The sequence below is a fragment of the Mobula birostris genome, chromosome 10 (genome assembly GCF_030028105.1).
Source record: "Mobula birostris isolate sMobBir1 chromosome 10, sMobBir1.hap1, whole genome shotgun sequence".
In the NCBI taxonomy this organism is placed as follows: domain Eukaryota; kingdom Metazoa; phylum Chordata; class Chondrichthyes; order Myliobatiformes; family Myliobatidae; genus Mobula; species Mobula birostris.
Window position 1 is genome coordinate 50,413,072 of NC_092379.1, and position 12,804 is coordinate 50,425,875.

Below are 12,804 nucleotides of genomic sequence, written 5' to 3' on the forward strand. Positions count from 1 at the left end.
GTTTTTCCCACCGTCGCTACCGCTGGGCTGAATGGCTGGTCTTTGCACCGTACGTGTTCTGTACTGGGGAGACATTAACCACTTCAGAGACAAAAATACTTTAAACAGAACTTCTTTAGTTAGTGTAGATTTCAGAATATCAAACCCTATAACTGTGATGGAGTTTAATTAAAAGAAAGTGTTTCCCTTAATCACCAGAGTTCATTCCGGGGTAATTACTACCTGCCTTTCAGATGCTGATATTTTCGTGATCTAGCTTCTTCAGAAGTCAAGAGTGAGGCATAAAACTTGTTGCTTACAAATATTTTATTAGCAGTACAAGAACAAAGGAAAGGAGGGGGAAGTGTGGTGAGAGGCAAAGGGGAGAACAAAAGGTGGTGTGGTTTTCTTATACCAGACTACTGATAGTGAGCGTTTCACCTAAATCCCATTGCTTAAATTAACCAATAATTTAAATAATGCGATACCCACCACTGGAACTGAGTAGTTTCCACAAAAAATAAAGAGGTAACTGCAATCAGCAGAAAACATGGAACTACATGTAGATAGGTAATTATACAAAAATACAAATAAACATAACAAAATTTAAAACAGATGAGATTAACAATATACAGTCCAATCCACCAACCCAACCCTGATCTAACTGAACCAATTTTACATTGATTTATTGAGATACACTGCAGAATAGGCCCTTCTGGCCTTTTGAGCTGTACCACGCAGCAAACCCCCTCCACCCGATTTAGCCCATGTCTCATCACGGGACAATTGACAATGACCAATTTACCTAACAACTAGTACACCTCTGGAGTGTCGGAGGAGACCCATAAGGTCACAGGGAGAACATATAAACTCCTTACAGACTGTGGCAGGAAATGAACTCAGGTCAATGGCACAGTAAGGTGTTGTGCTAGCCACTACACTACTGTGCCAAATTATTACTTCTGGAAATTTTTTTTTGTAATTTATTTTTTATTGAATACTTCTGGAAATTCTGAGGCTGAAAAACTTGTGGAACCTACCGAGTATAAGGAAACAAAAATCCACCAAAGTGATGTAAATATAAATGGGCACTCATACAGTTACGTCAGTGTTAGGTAGATTATATTTGTAAACAGGTACATTTATGTGAGTTTGAGCTGCTCTAGTAATGATTGCCCTTTTACAAATAAAACATCTAAATTATGTTAAGGTATATCAGGACATTCAATAATAGAGTGACTTCAGCTTCCTGAATTAAATCCAGTTAAAGAAATCCCATCCATTGATTACTCTTTCTAAAACTGCAAACACTTTTTTAACCTTATATTTCCTGTAACACCACAGTTTAGGGACAAATCTGATCAGATTACATCAGAGAGAGATATCTGATTGCTTAAAACCCTGTCCCCTACTGTAATGGGACCAAAGGTAGCTTTTATAGGGAAACTTGGTAAAAATGTAAAAACAACGGATAATATATGAATAAACACTTTAATAAGCAGTAGTTATCAACTCTGTTCAGTCTTCTGGCTGGTCACTGATTTGCCCACTGTTACCCAGCAGAGTAGGCACTGGGTTGGAGATTAGCAGCACATTAACCACAGCACTTGTTGTCTTCGTCAGGAACCACTTTAGTTTACTCGCAGTGAGTCACGTGTATTCACTTACTTTCACCTCCTTTCACATCTGAATTTGTAATTAACAACGCTAGTTAAGGTCCTTCTCACTGAGCTCCCAGTGGTTCCTTATGGGAATCTCAGCAGGAATCAGAGTGTTTGATCACTCCAAGTAGCAGAAACCTGTTGGGAAGCAGACAGCACATCTTGGGTTAATTTCACAAAGTAATTAATTAAACTCTCTGCCATAATATCTATATCAGCTTCTCTGTGGTTGAGAGCTCCTGGCAGTGACGTGGGTCACCCTGTTACCACCTCCAATGGACTTTATCTTGTTTGGGGTAGCTCTGATGTGACACAAGACGACAGGAAGAGCCGTAGGCCATGGTACAACCTTCCTCATGATACTCACTCAGTCCTTGTTGATAATCCCATTCATTCATTCATTCGACTTGTCCTGATGACTCTGGGTGATGTGGACAATGGAAAGACCGTTCAATTGTCATCAATTGTCAAAATTCCCAATAAACATTCCCAGTGAGATGTGTTCCTCGGTCAGTCAATGTGACATGGCAATCTCTATCTCAGAATACAGTCCTTGATTAGTTGTTGCTGTGTGTGTGGCCATGGCTTTCCTTGCAAGGATAGTCTACGACTCTATGCTTCATCACTCGGTAATCCCCCAGAGTTCTCCATCCAGACAACTTTTCTTTCTTAGAACATTGAGTTTGCATCTCTGAAATAAAATACCCTGCGTGTGAGATAGTGTTCAACTTTGTTTTCATAATTTCGTTTGTCGGGTTCACCCCAGAAGCTCTCTGTACTTCTTTTAACTTTGAGGTCTTTTAAAACTTCTTTGACCTATCCTATGCTGCCTTTTTGTCAATTTCATCCACAAATGCATTTCTACGGTTTTCCCTTGTAGTCATTTTGTAGCTTTTTTTCCCCCACAGTAATTAGATAACACTCATATGTTCCTGGAGATTAGCTGATCTTCCATCTGCTGTCTTACAGGCTTCCAGTACTGGCTGTTGCCTGAGCTTCTCGATGTCAAGTAACACAATAGCCACGAATAGATGTTAGAAGTCTCCACAATACAACACAGAGGCGACTGTGGCCGGAAGAACAACTACACGTGTTGAGATAAATATATAAAAATACGAATAAGCATAAGAAAGTAGGCCTATGAGAAAAGTGACAAATATACAGTTTAACCCAGCAGATTCCATCACCCTGTCAGGGTCTCTCTGCATATTCCACACATGGCATCTTCAATCATTGTCTGCAGTGTGAACTTGCTGGTGTTTCACCAGGTTAGATGACCGAATGAACCTCTTCCCACACTCAGAACAGGTGAACAGCTTCTCCCGGGTGTGAACTTGCTTGTGTTTCTTCAGGCTGCATCGTTGATTGAATCCCCTGCCACACTCCGAGCAGATGAACGGTTTCTCCCCGGTGTGAATTCGCTGGTGCGCCACCAGGTACGATCTTTGATTGAATCCCTTCCCGCATTCAGAGCAGACGTATGGCTTCTCCCCGGTGTGAATTCGCTGGTGTGCCAACAGGTAATATGGTATTGCGAATCCCTTCCCACACTCTGAGCATACAAACGGTTTCTCCCCGGTGTGAATCCGCTGGTGCATCGATAGGTGACTTGACCTTCTGAATTTCTTCCCACACTCGGAGCAGGCGAACGGCCTCTCCCCAGTGTGAACTCGCTGGTGAGCCTGCAGGTTGTTTACCTGAGTATAAGCCTTCCCACACTCAGAGCACCTGTACGGTTTCTCGCCGGTGTGAACTCGCTGATGGTTCAATAGGTGACAGGACTGATTGAATCCCTTCCCACACTCCGAGCAGATGAACAGCTTCTCTTCACTGTGAACACGCTGGTGTATCAGTAGGTAAGACTGTTCAGTAAACCCCTTCCCACACTCGGAGCAGGTGAACGGTTTCTCCCCGGTGTGAATCCGCTGGTGCTTTAACACTTCAGACGAACGGGTGAATCCCTTCCCACACTCGGAGCAGGTGAACGGTCTCTCCTCAGTGTGGATCCGCTGGTGTTTCAGCAGATCACATGAAAGAGTGAAGCCCTTCCCACAGTCGGAGCAGGTGAACGGCTTCACGCCGGTGTGAAGCTGCTGGTGTCTCAACAGGCAAGAGGAATAGGTGAACCCTTTCCCACACTCGGAGCAGATGAACGGCTTTTCTCCCCTGTGAATTCGCTGGTGTGTCGATAGGTACGATGGTTGAGCGAATCCCTTCCCGCACTCAGAGCAGATGAATGGTTTCTCGCCGGTGTGGATCAGCAGGTGGACCATGAGGTTGGAGCGGGCGGCGAACCCCTTCCCACAGTCAGGGCAGGTGAATGGCTTCTCCCCGGTGTGAACCCGCTGGTGCTCAATCAACTCGCTTGATTGCTTGCACCGCTTACCGCAACTGGGACACTGAAGGGAGTTCATGGTCGTGCAGACCGAAGTTTGCTCACGGCTGAAGGGTGGGGGGGGGGCGGTTCTGTAAATCAGCTACCTCCTTCCCGGACTCACGGTGGCTGGAGTCCCACTCCAGCCCGCAGCGCTCTCCTGGACTTCCACGGCGACTCGAACCGTGTCACGGATGAAATCGACCTCGAGGCTCTAGCTGGGCCTAAACGCAAGCTGGGATAGAGCGGAACCGAGCTGCAGCGACACGGCGAGACAGTCTCGATAGGCGACCATCTCCACCCGGACACGGAAGAATCTCCCAATCGCCGCCGATGGTCCAATCGAACGGCCCGACTCAGGATGCAGTGCGCACGGAAAAGGCGCATGCGTACTGACAACCGTGCGGCTGTTTACCTTCAGACAGAAGGGCTGGAAGTCTGAAATCCCTCCTGACCAGGTTGAAGAACAGCACTGTCCCATCACCTATTCCACCAGAATTAGGTCATTCGGTCTCTCCGCGTTTATGTCTGATTTATTAACCCTCTCAACCCCACTCTCCTGCCTTCTCCCAGGAACATTTGACCCCCCCCCCTGCTAATCAAGAACCTGTCAAATTCTGCCTTACATATACCCAAATGCCCACTCGCTGGCCAAACAAATTCCTCCACATCTCTGTTATAAAGGTACGTCCTTTTATTCTGTGACTGCCCTCTGGTCTTAGACTCAATGCTCTCAGAAACATCCTCTTCATGTCCACTCTATCTAGAACTTCTCATATCCAATGGGTTTCAATGAGACATTTGGCTAGACACTGCCTCAGTACAACACTATGATCACTTTGCATTGCAATTCTAACTGTGTCCATGCAACGACTGTGCATAATCTGTGCATGCATTGTGAATGCTGTTTACCTGTGATGCCCCTTCAAAGGTTTTCCACTCAATTTCTTCAGACATGGTCTTGTGCTTATGATTATCAACTTGACTCTGTTATTGGATTCCCAGTGGTTGCAGAATTCCTCTTATTTTTGACACTGGAAAATGGGCAGAGTATCTGGTTATATAAATAATGCCAGTAACACTAGTGGTGGAGGTGGATACAATAGGGTCTTTTAAGAAACTCCTAGACAGGTACATGGAGCTTAGGAAAAAAGAGGGCTATGGGTAAGCTTAGGTACTTCTATGGTAAGGACATGTTCAGCACAGCTTTCTGGGCCGAAGGGCCTGTATTTTGCTGTGGGGTTTCTATGTTTCTAACACCCTAAAAAAAAAAGGTTAGTTGTCTCGCAGAGATTATGGCATCTAAGCAAAGCAGTGTTTCTCCCACGATCCCATCTCCATCCACCCTTGTGTTCACATCCCATAACTTACTGCCGAGCTGTCACTGGTGTCCGTTCCCTGTCCTCTGTCCACATACTGATCCCATTGGAATTATTGCCTCCTCTTCACCCCTGTCTGATACCTGATGCTGTTCCAATGAGCGACACCGAACGTCTGCTCTGAGACTTCGCACCAGTCACAGCCGGTGCCCGTGTTACACTAATCCTGTGGTGTGCAGTTCCTGGCCCTTTGTCTCAAGTTCTCCTGTCTTTCAACGTTGATAGTGGTTGGAAGACAAATGGTTGGAAATTTACTAGGTTGCCGACTGACTCCTGAGACAGAATACTAGAAACGGACATAAATCTGTAACACAAAAAATTCTGCAGATGCTGGAAATCCAAAGCAACACACAAAATGCTGGAGGAACTCAGCGGGCTAGGCAGCATCTATGGAAATGAATAAACAGTCAACGTTTCAAGGCAGGACCCTTCATCAGGTCTGGGAAAAAAAGCTGAGAAGACAGATCAGGAACATGGGGGGGGGGGAGGAAAAAAGCACAAGGTGTCAGGTGATTGCTGAAACCGCGAGAAGGGGCGGGGCGGGAGCAAAGAGCCGGAAAGATGATTGGTGAAACCGCGAGAAGGGAAGGGGCGGAACAAAGAACCAGAAAAGTGATTGGTGAAACCGCGAGAAGGGGCGGGGCGGAGCAAAGAGCCGAAAGGTGATTGGTGAAATAGATAAAGAGCTGGAGAAAGGGGAATCTGATAGGAGGGGGACAGAAGGCCATGGAAGAAAGGGAAGGGGGAGGAGCACCAGACGGAGGTGATGGACAGGTAAGGAGATAAGGTGAGGGAGCAGAATGGGGAATGGGGAATGGTGAAGGCGGGGGGGGGGGGGACATCACCAGAAGTTAAAGAAATCGATGTTCATGCCATCAGGTTGGAGGCTATAAGATGTTACTCATCCAACCTGAGTGTGGTCTCATTGTGGCAATAGAGGAAGCCATGGATTGAATGAGAATGGGAAGTAGAATTGAAATGGGGGGGGGGGGGGTGGCACCGGGAGATCCCACTTTTTCCGGTGGAGTGAGCATAGGTGTTCGGCGAGGTGATCTTCCGATTTCCGTCGAGTCTCACCGACGTACAGGAGGCCACACCGGGAGCAACGGATACCAGTAGATGACCCCAACAGACTTTAGAAGTGAAGTGTTGCCTCACCCGGAAGGACTGCTTAGGGCCCTGAATGGTAGTGAGGGAGAAGGTGTAGGGGCAGGGGTTGCACATTCCACTTTAAACAATAAACGTTTGAGACGGAGGTCCTTCTCCAGGGCTGGAAAGGAGGGGGGAGATGCTAAAATTAAAAGGTAGGGGAAGGGGAGGGAGGCTGGCTGGAAAGACGTAGGCAAAGCCAAATGGCCTGCAAAGGTAACGAGCTGAAGAGAAAGGACTCTGATAAAACAAGAGTCGACCACATAAGAAAGGGAAGGAGGAGGGGCACCACAGGGAGGTAAGAGGACGGAGTGCAGAATATGACAAGATGGAAGGAGGAGGGAAAATTTACTGGAAGGAGCAATTAATGTTCTTGAAATCAAGTTGGAGGCTTCGCAGTCGAACTATGAGGAATTGTTTCTCCACCCTGAGGGTGGCCTCATTATGGCACACGTGGAGGCCCTTGGACATAAATTGTGCTCTTCCTATCCTAAGTTTGTCAAAGACAAAGTGGAGATTATTGTCACCTGCACAAGTGCATGTATGCATGGGTGCAATGAAAAACTTGCAGCAGCATTGCAGGTTCATAGAATCAGTTAAGCAGCATTCACAAGAAAAGCATTTTTACAAGAAACACAATTAGAACAATATTGTCTATTTTAGAGTAAAGTCGTTCTCGTCTTGCTCTACTGGGGTCATCATTAAGGTCATGCTGGTTATGTCACAAACTGACTGGTTAAAGGGAAGTAGCTGCACATGAACCCCGTGCTGTGGGTCTTCAGGCTTCTGTACCTCCTGAGAGAGGATGGTGTGGCCTGGAAAGTGGGGATCTTCGTCACCAATACAGTTGGGAAATTCGCCAGGTGGAATGTCCATCAGAAAGTTACAACAATGTTAAACTGGGAAGAAAAGTTGAGATGAGCAGCGGATATGCGTTTAAACAGAAGTCAAATCAACTGAGAGATCAGAATGAGTTGCAGTAATATTCCAGCATGGGGAGCTATGAGGGGGAAGGTGTGGATGGAGGGCTGGTCTTAGGAGTTTTCCCAGTGTGGCTCCCACTGGGCTGAATGGCTGGTCTTTGCAGCGTACATGGTCTGTATTGGGGAGACATTAAACCTGATGATTTTACGATCCAGTTTCTTTGGAAGTCAAGAACGAGGCATAAACCAATTGCTTACGATCGCTTTATTAAACGTTACAAAAATGAGGGGCCACAATATTGTCACAGTCAGCATGATGCTACTTCAGTTCGGGGTGTCAGAGTTCCAAGTTCAATCCCGATCTCCCCTGTAAGGAGCTTACACGTCTCCCACGGAATGTGCGGGTTTCCTCTGTGTGCCCTGGATTCCTCCCACAGTCGGTCAATTGGTCATTGTAAATTGTCCTGGGATTAGGTTACGGTTCAAGCAGTGGGTTGCTGGCATCGTGGCTCAAAGACCCAGAAGAGCATAATCTGTGCGGAATCTCTAAATAAATAAATAAATAAATAGCACAACGAGAGATTGAGAGTCCTGACAAGTTGCATCTCCAGCTGGTATGGGAGCTGACGAGCATCAGACCAGAAGCCCCAACAAGGGACTGTGAGAACAGCTGAGAGGATCATAGGGGTCTCCCTACCATCCATCGGGGACATTTATCAGGAGCATTACATACGTAGGTCCCTTATTATTATTGAGGATCCCACCCACCCATCCAGCATCCTCTTTGACTTTCTACCATCAGGCAGGAGACTACGACGCATAAAAACAAGAACGGTCAGGATAAGGAACAGTTTCTTTCCCCAGGCCTTTAGGCTTCTGAACTCCCTGCCACATGGCCTTCGAAGTGTCACCTGTTAACTGTTCCAGCACATTAACCACAGCACTTGTTGTCTTCGTCAGGAACTAATTTAGCTTATTTGCAGTGAGTCACGTGTATTCACTTACTTTCACGTCCTTTCACATCTGAATTAGTAATTAACAAAATTAGTTCAGGCCCTTCTCACTGAGCTCCCAGTAGTTCCTTATGGGAATCTCAGCAGGAATCAGGGTGTTTGATCACTCCAAGTGGCAGAAACCTGTTGGGAAGCAGACGGCACATCTTGGGTTAATTTCACAAAATAGTTAATTTTCTCCACTATGATCAGTACATTGAGCACCTCAACACCTTGGTAACGTAGTTCACTTGTAGATGCAAAGATGGAGTAGGGGTGCAGGAGAAGCTGCTGATCATTGTTGTCTGGGGGGTGGATCTGCTGAGCCAGATAAGGAAGCAACACAGTTGGAGCTACCAGTCTATGATTCAATGCTCCATCACTCCAAATCTTCTCCATGCAGAACAACATTTCTTTCTCACAGCACCGAGGTTGCATCTCTCAAATACCCTGTATGTTTGTCTGTGATACAGTGTTCAACTTTGTTGCCATAATTTCATCTGCCCGATTCACTCCAGATGCTCTCTGCACTTTTAATTTTTTGACTTTTTAAACTTTTTTTTTCCAGTTCCCCTCCTGTCTATTCTGCAATTTTATCAATGAATGCAACTGTAACTACTGGAACAATTCCATGTATAGACGTAAATATATAAAAACACAAACAAGCATAAGAAAGTTAAACTACAAGAAAAGTAACAATGAAACAGCCCACGCTGACCCAGCAGTAACTGCAGAATCCATCACCCTGAGAGGGTCTCTCTGCATGTGGATATATATTCCACACGTGACGTATTCAAACCTTGTCTCTGGTGTGAACTCGCTGGTGTTTCACTAGGCTGGATGACCGAGTGAACAACTTCCCACACTCAGAACAGGTGAGCAGCTTCTCCCGAGTGTGAACTTGCTTGTGTTTCTTCAGGCTGATTTGTTGATTGAATCCCCTGCCACACTCCGAGCAGATAAACGGTTTCTCTCCGGTGTGAATTCGCTGGTGCACCACTAGGTAAGATCGTTGACTAAATCCCTTCCCACATACTGTGCATTTGAAGGGTTTCTCCCCAGTGTGAATTCGCTGGTGTGCGACCAGGGATGATGTTTGACTAAATCCCTTCCCACACTCTGAGCATTTGAACGGTTTCTCCGCAGTATGAGTTCGCTGGTGTGTTGTCAGGTGACAGGACTGAATAAATCTCTTCCCACACTCAGAGCAGGTGAACGGCCTTTCCCCCGTGTGAACTCGCTGGTGAGACTTCAGGTTGTTTATCTGAGCAAAGCTCTTCCCACACTCAGAGCAGACGTACGGTTTCTCCCCCGTGTGAACACGCTGGTGTCTCTTCAGGTAAAATATTTGAGTGAATCCCTTCCCACACTCAGTGCAGGTGAACAGTTTCTCTTCACTGTGAACACGCTGGTGTATCAGTAAGTAAGATTGTTCAGTAAATCCCTTCCCACACTCTGAACAGGTGAACGGTTTCTCTCCAGTATGGATACGCTGGTGCTTTAAAACTTCAGATGAACGAGTGAAGCCCTTCCCACAGTCAGAGCAGGTGAACGGTCTCTCCTCGGTGTGAATCCGCTGGTGTTTCAGCAAATCACAAGAAAGAGTGAACCCCTTCCCACAGTCGGGGCATGTGTACGGCTTCACTCCGGTGTGGAGCTGTTGGTGGCTCAACAGGTAACAAGAATTGCTAAATCCCTTACCACACTCAGAGCAGATGAACGGCTTTTCCCCGGTGTGTTTTCGCTGGTGGGTCATTAGGTGCGATGACTGAGTGAATCCCTTCCCACATTCAGAGCAGATGAAAGGCCTCTCCCCACTGTGAACTCGCTGGTGTATAATCATGTTGGATAACCGTGTGAAGCCCTTCCCACAGTCAGGGCAGGTGAAAGGCTTCTCCCCGCTGTGAAGTCGCTGGTGTGAATACATGTTGGATAATTGTGTGAATCCCTTCCCACAGTCAGGGCAGGTGAACGGCCTCTCCCCGCTGTGAACTCTCTGGTGTGTAAGCATGTTGGATAACTGTGTGAAGCCCTTCCCACAGTCAGGGCAGGTGAACGGCTTCTCCCCGGTGTGAACCCGCTGGTGCTTCATCAGTTCCGATGACTGTGTGAACCCCTTCCCGCACTCAGAGCAGGTGAACGGTTTCTCTCCGGTGTGGAAGCGTAGGTGGACCACGAAGTTGGAGTGGAAGGCGAAGCTCTTCCCGCAATCGGAGCAGATGAAAGGCTTCACCCCGCTGTGAATCCGCTGGTGTGTCAGCATGTTGGATAACTGTGTGAAGCCCTTCCCACAGTCAGGGCAGTTGAATGGCTTCTCCCCGCTGTGAACCCGCTGGTGTTCGATAAGGTTACACGATCGCTTGAAGCTCTTCCCGCAGTTGGGACACTGATAGGGGTTCACGGCTGTGGAGACAGGAGTTTGTGCCGCCGGGGTTGGCTGAGGGGAGGTTTGTAAATCTGTTACCTCCATCCCGAACACACTGCCGATGAAAGTCCCAATCCCCCCGCCGCGGCCTCCTGCAGCTTTACTTTGGCTCGGGAGCTGTGCCCCGGGTCGCGGATGAAGCTGACCTGAGGCTGGAGCTGGGATGGATCGGAGCCGAGCTGCAGCGACACGGCGGGACGCGTCTCCGGGACAGTCTCGATACTCGACCGTCTCCACCCGGACACAGACCCGACACTTGCCGCTGATGATCCGGAATGGCCTGACCCAGGATGCACTGCTGCACCGAGAAGGCGCATGCGCACGACAGCCCTGCGGCTGGGGATCTCATTGTCGGATCTGCAGGCGGGAGGATTCAGTTCAAAGTAAATTTATTATCAAAGTCCAGATACAACTCTGAGAGTCGTTTTCCTGCAGGCATTCTCAGTAAATCAAACAAAAAAGACAACGACCACAATAGAAACAAAAGCAGTTGGGTGCCAGTTCTTGTTCTCACGTATATTAATATAATAATTTGTCGTAACCTTCAAGCCCAGTTATTTCCAAAACGCTGTGTCAAGGAGAGTTGTCACTACAATGTGTCGTATATACTGCTTGTCATTATGTCGACCCTTGTTGCTGACTTCTGTTTAATTCCTAATTGAGATCAATATTATGATCCCTTGTCACTTCCTCTTACTGTTACATGTCAGTAAGCTTGTTATTTGTCTACATTGGCAATACAAATTGCTGTAGAAATATCTAGTCATGACCATGTGCTTGGAATGATTATATCCACTCCACCCCTGTGGTGATCCCTCTCTAGCTTCTGTGGAAATGTTTTCCAAACGTTGAGATTTCTTTTATGTATTTTGACTTGTAATGTGATAAAATAGAACCCATATAATCCTAGAGTGTTTGCTATATGCTAAGTATGTATGTGACAGGAGGCATGTAATGTTCTGATCGTTGTTCATTTGTGTAACTAAGGGAAGGTCAGTAAATTGTGTGGACTTCAATAAAAGTACTGCAGCTGCTAAGTGGAGGAGCCGACTCCCAGAACAGATAACAGCCAAATAATAGCCTGAAAATGGTATTTTAAAAAAAACAAATTTTGTAAACTGTGAAACTGAGGCCGGCTACCGTCCATGGAGGCGTGGAGGCAGTCTTTTCCTTGCAAGTAATAAGCATGCTTTTGAACAGATTCGCTCTGTTTTATTTCTGAGCTTCGTTGGTAAAACGAGATAACAGTCGCAGTAGCTCTTGTCCGTCGTGTCGTTCCAAATCCACATACGAATTATCACCGAAAGTGACCTGTCACAGGAATATCCTCTCCCAGAGGTTACCACACAACATACCCAGGCAAGGACTGCAGTAGTGGTCCCACAAAATACCCCAAAACCCACTCCTATGGATTGTACAAAGTGACAATCACACATTCGTTGTGCGCCGTGTGCCGATGTTTAACCCACCCTTGTGTTCCAAGCCCCAGCTGCGACAAGCTGAAGCTACCAGCTTCCTCAGTCAGTCTCTCTCTCTCTCTCTCTCTCTCTCTCTCTCTCTCTCTCTCTCTCTCTCTCTCTCTCTCTCTCTCTCTCTCTCTCTCTCTCTCTCTCTCTCTCTCTCTCTCTCTCTCTCTCTCTCTCTCTCTCTCTCTCTCTCTCTGTGTGTCTCTCTCTCTCTCGATAGAAGGTCGCTCTCTGCACGTGAGTTTAATTTCGCAGCAGCCTGTGACTGACGTCATAGTCCCGCGCTTAAAGCGACAGTCCACAGTAAACGGAACCCGTGGGTTCGTAACGCTGGGCTGTCCGAGGAAGATTCCTTGGTAGTAGCACCCACGGAAAAGTAAGTTTCTTATCGCCCCGAGAGATCTTCCCTCTCGGAGGCGCACTTCGGGTTTCTGTCTCGCTGTCGCCCTGTAGTCT

At 47.0% G+C, this 12,804-nt stretch overlaps 1 protein-coding gene across 2 annotated transcripts; it reads right to left on the reverse strand.

Moving 5' to 3' along the window:
* Positions 1 to 296: 296 nt before the first annotated feature.
* Positions 297 to 11,156, reverse strand: LOC140204006 (uncharacterized). 2 transcript variants are annotated; one of them, XR_011887490.1, is made up of 2 exons: positions 2,008 to 4,352; positions 297 to 1,778 (listed from the first exon to the last, which is right to left on the reverse strand). XR_011887490.1 is itself a non-coding variant. In XM_072270229.1 (2 exons), exons 1-2 carry the CDS (start codon positions 10,925 to 10,927, stop codon positions 2,867 to 2,869), a joined length of 2,772 nt encoding a protein of 923 aa, XP_072126330.1. In that variant the 5' UTR covers positions 10,928 to 11,156; the 3' UTR covers positions 297 to 2,866. The 2 variants fall into 2 exon arrangements, 1 of the variants encoding a protein (XP_072126330.1); XM_072270229.1 differs by adding an exon at positions 9,275 to 11,156 and having other exon boundaries at positions 297 to 3,985.
* Positions 11,157 to 12,804: the final 1,648 nt, after the last annotated feature.

What these genes read in the sequence shown, in the direction of transcription:
- LOC140204006 (XM_072270229.1), bottom strand. Translation starts at nt 10,927, where the DNA reads ATGGAGGTAACAGATTTACAAACCTCCCCTCAGCCAACCCCGGCGGCA. An exon ending in GCCTAGTGAAACACCAGCGA is followed by an intron (nt 3,986 to 9,274) that starts GTTCACACCAGA and finishes ATTGAGCACCAG; the next exon opens with CGGGTTCACACCGGGGAGAA.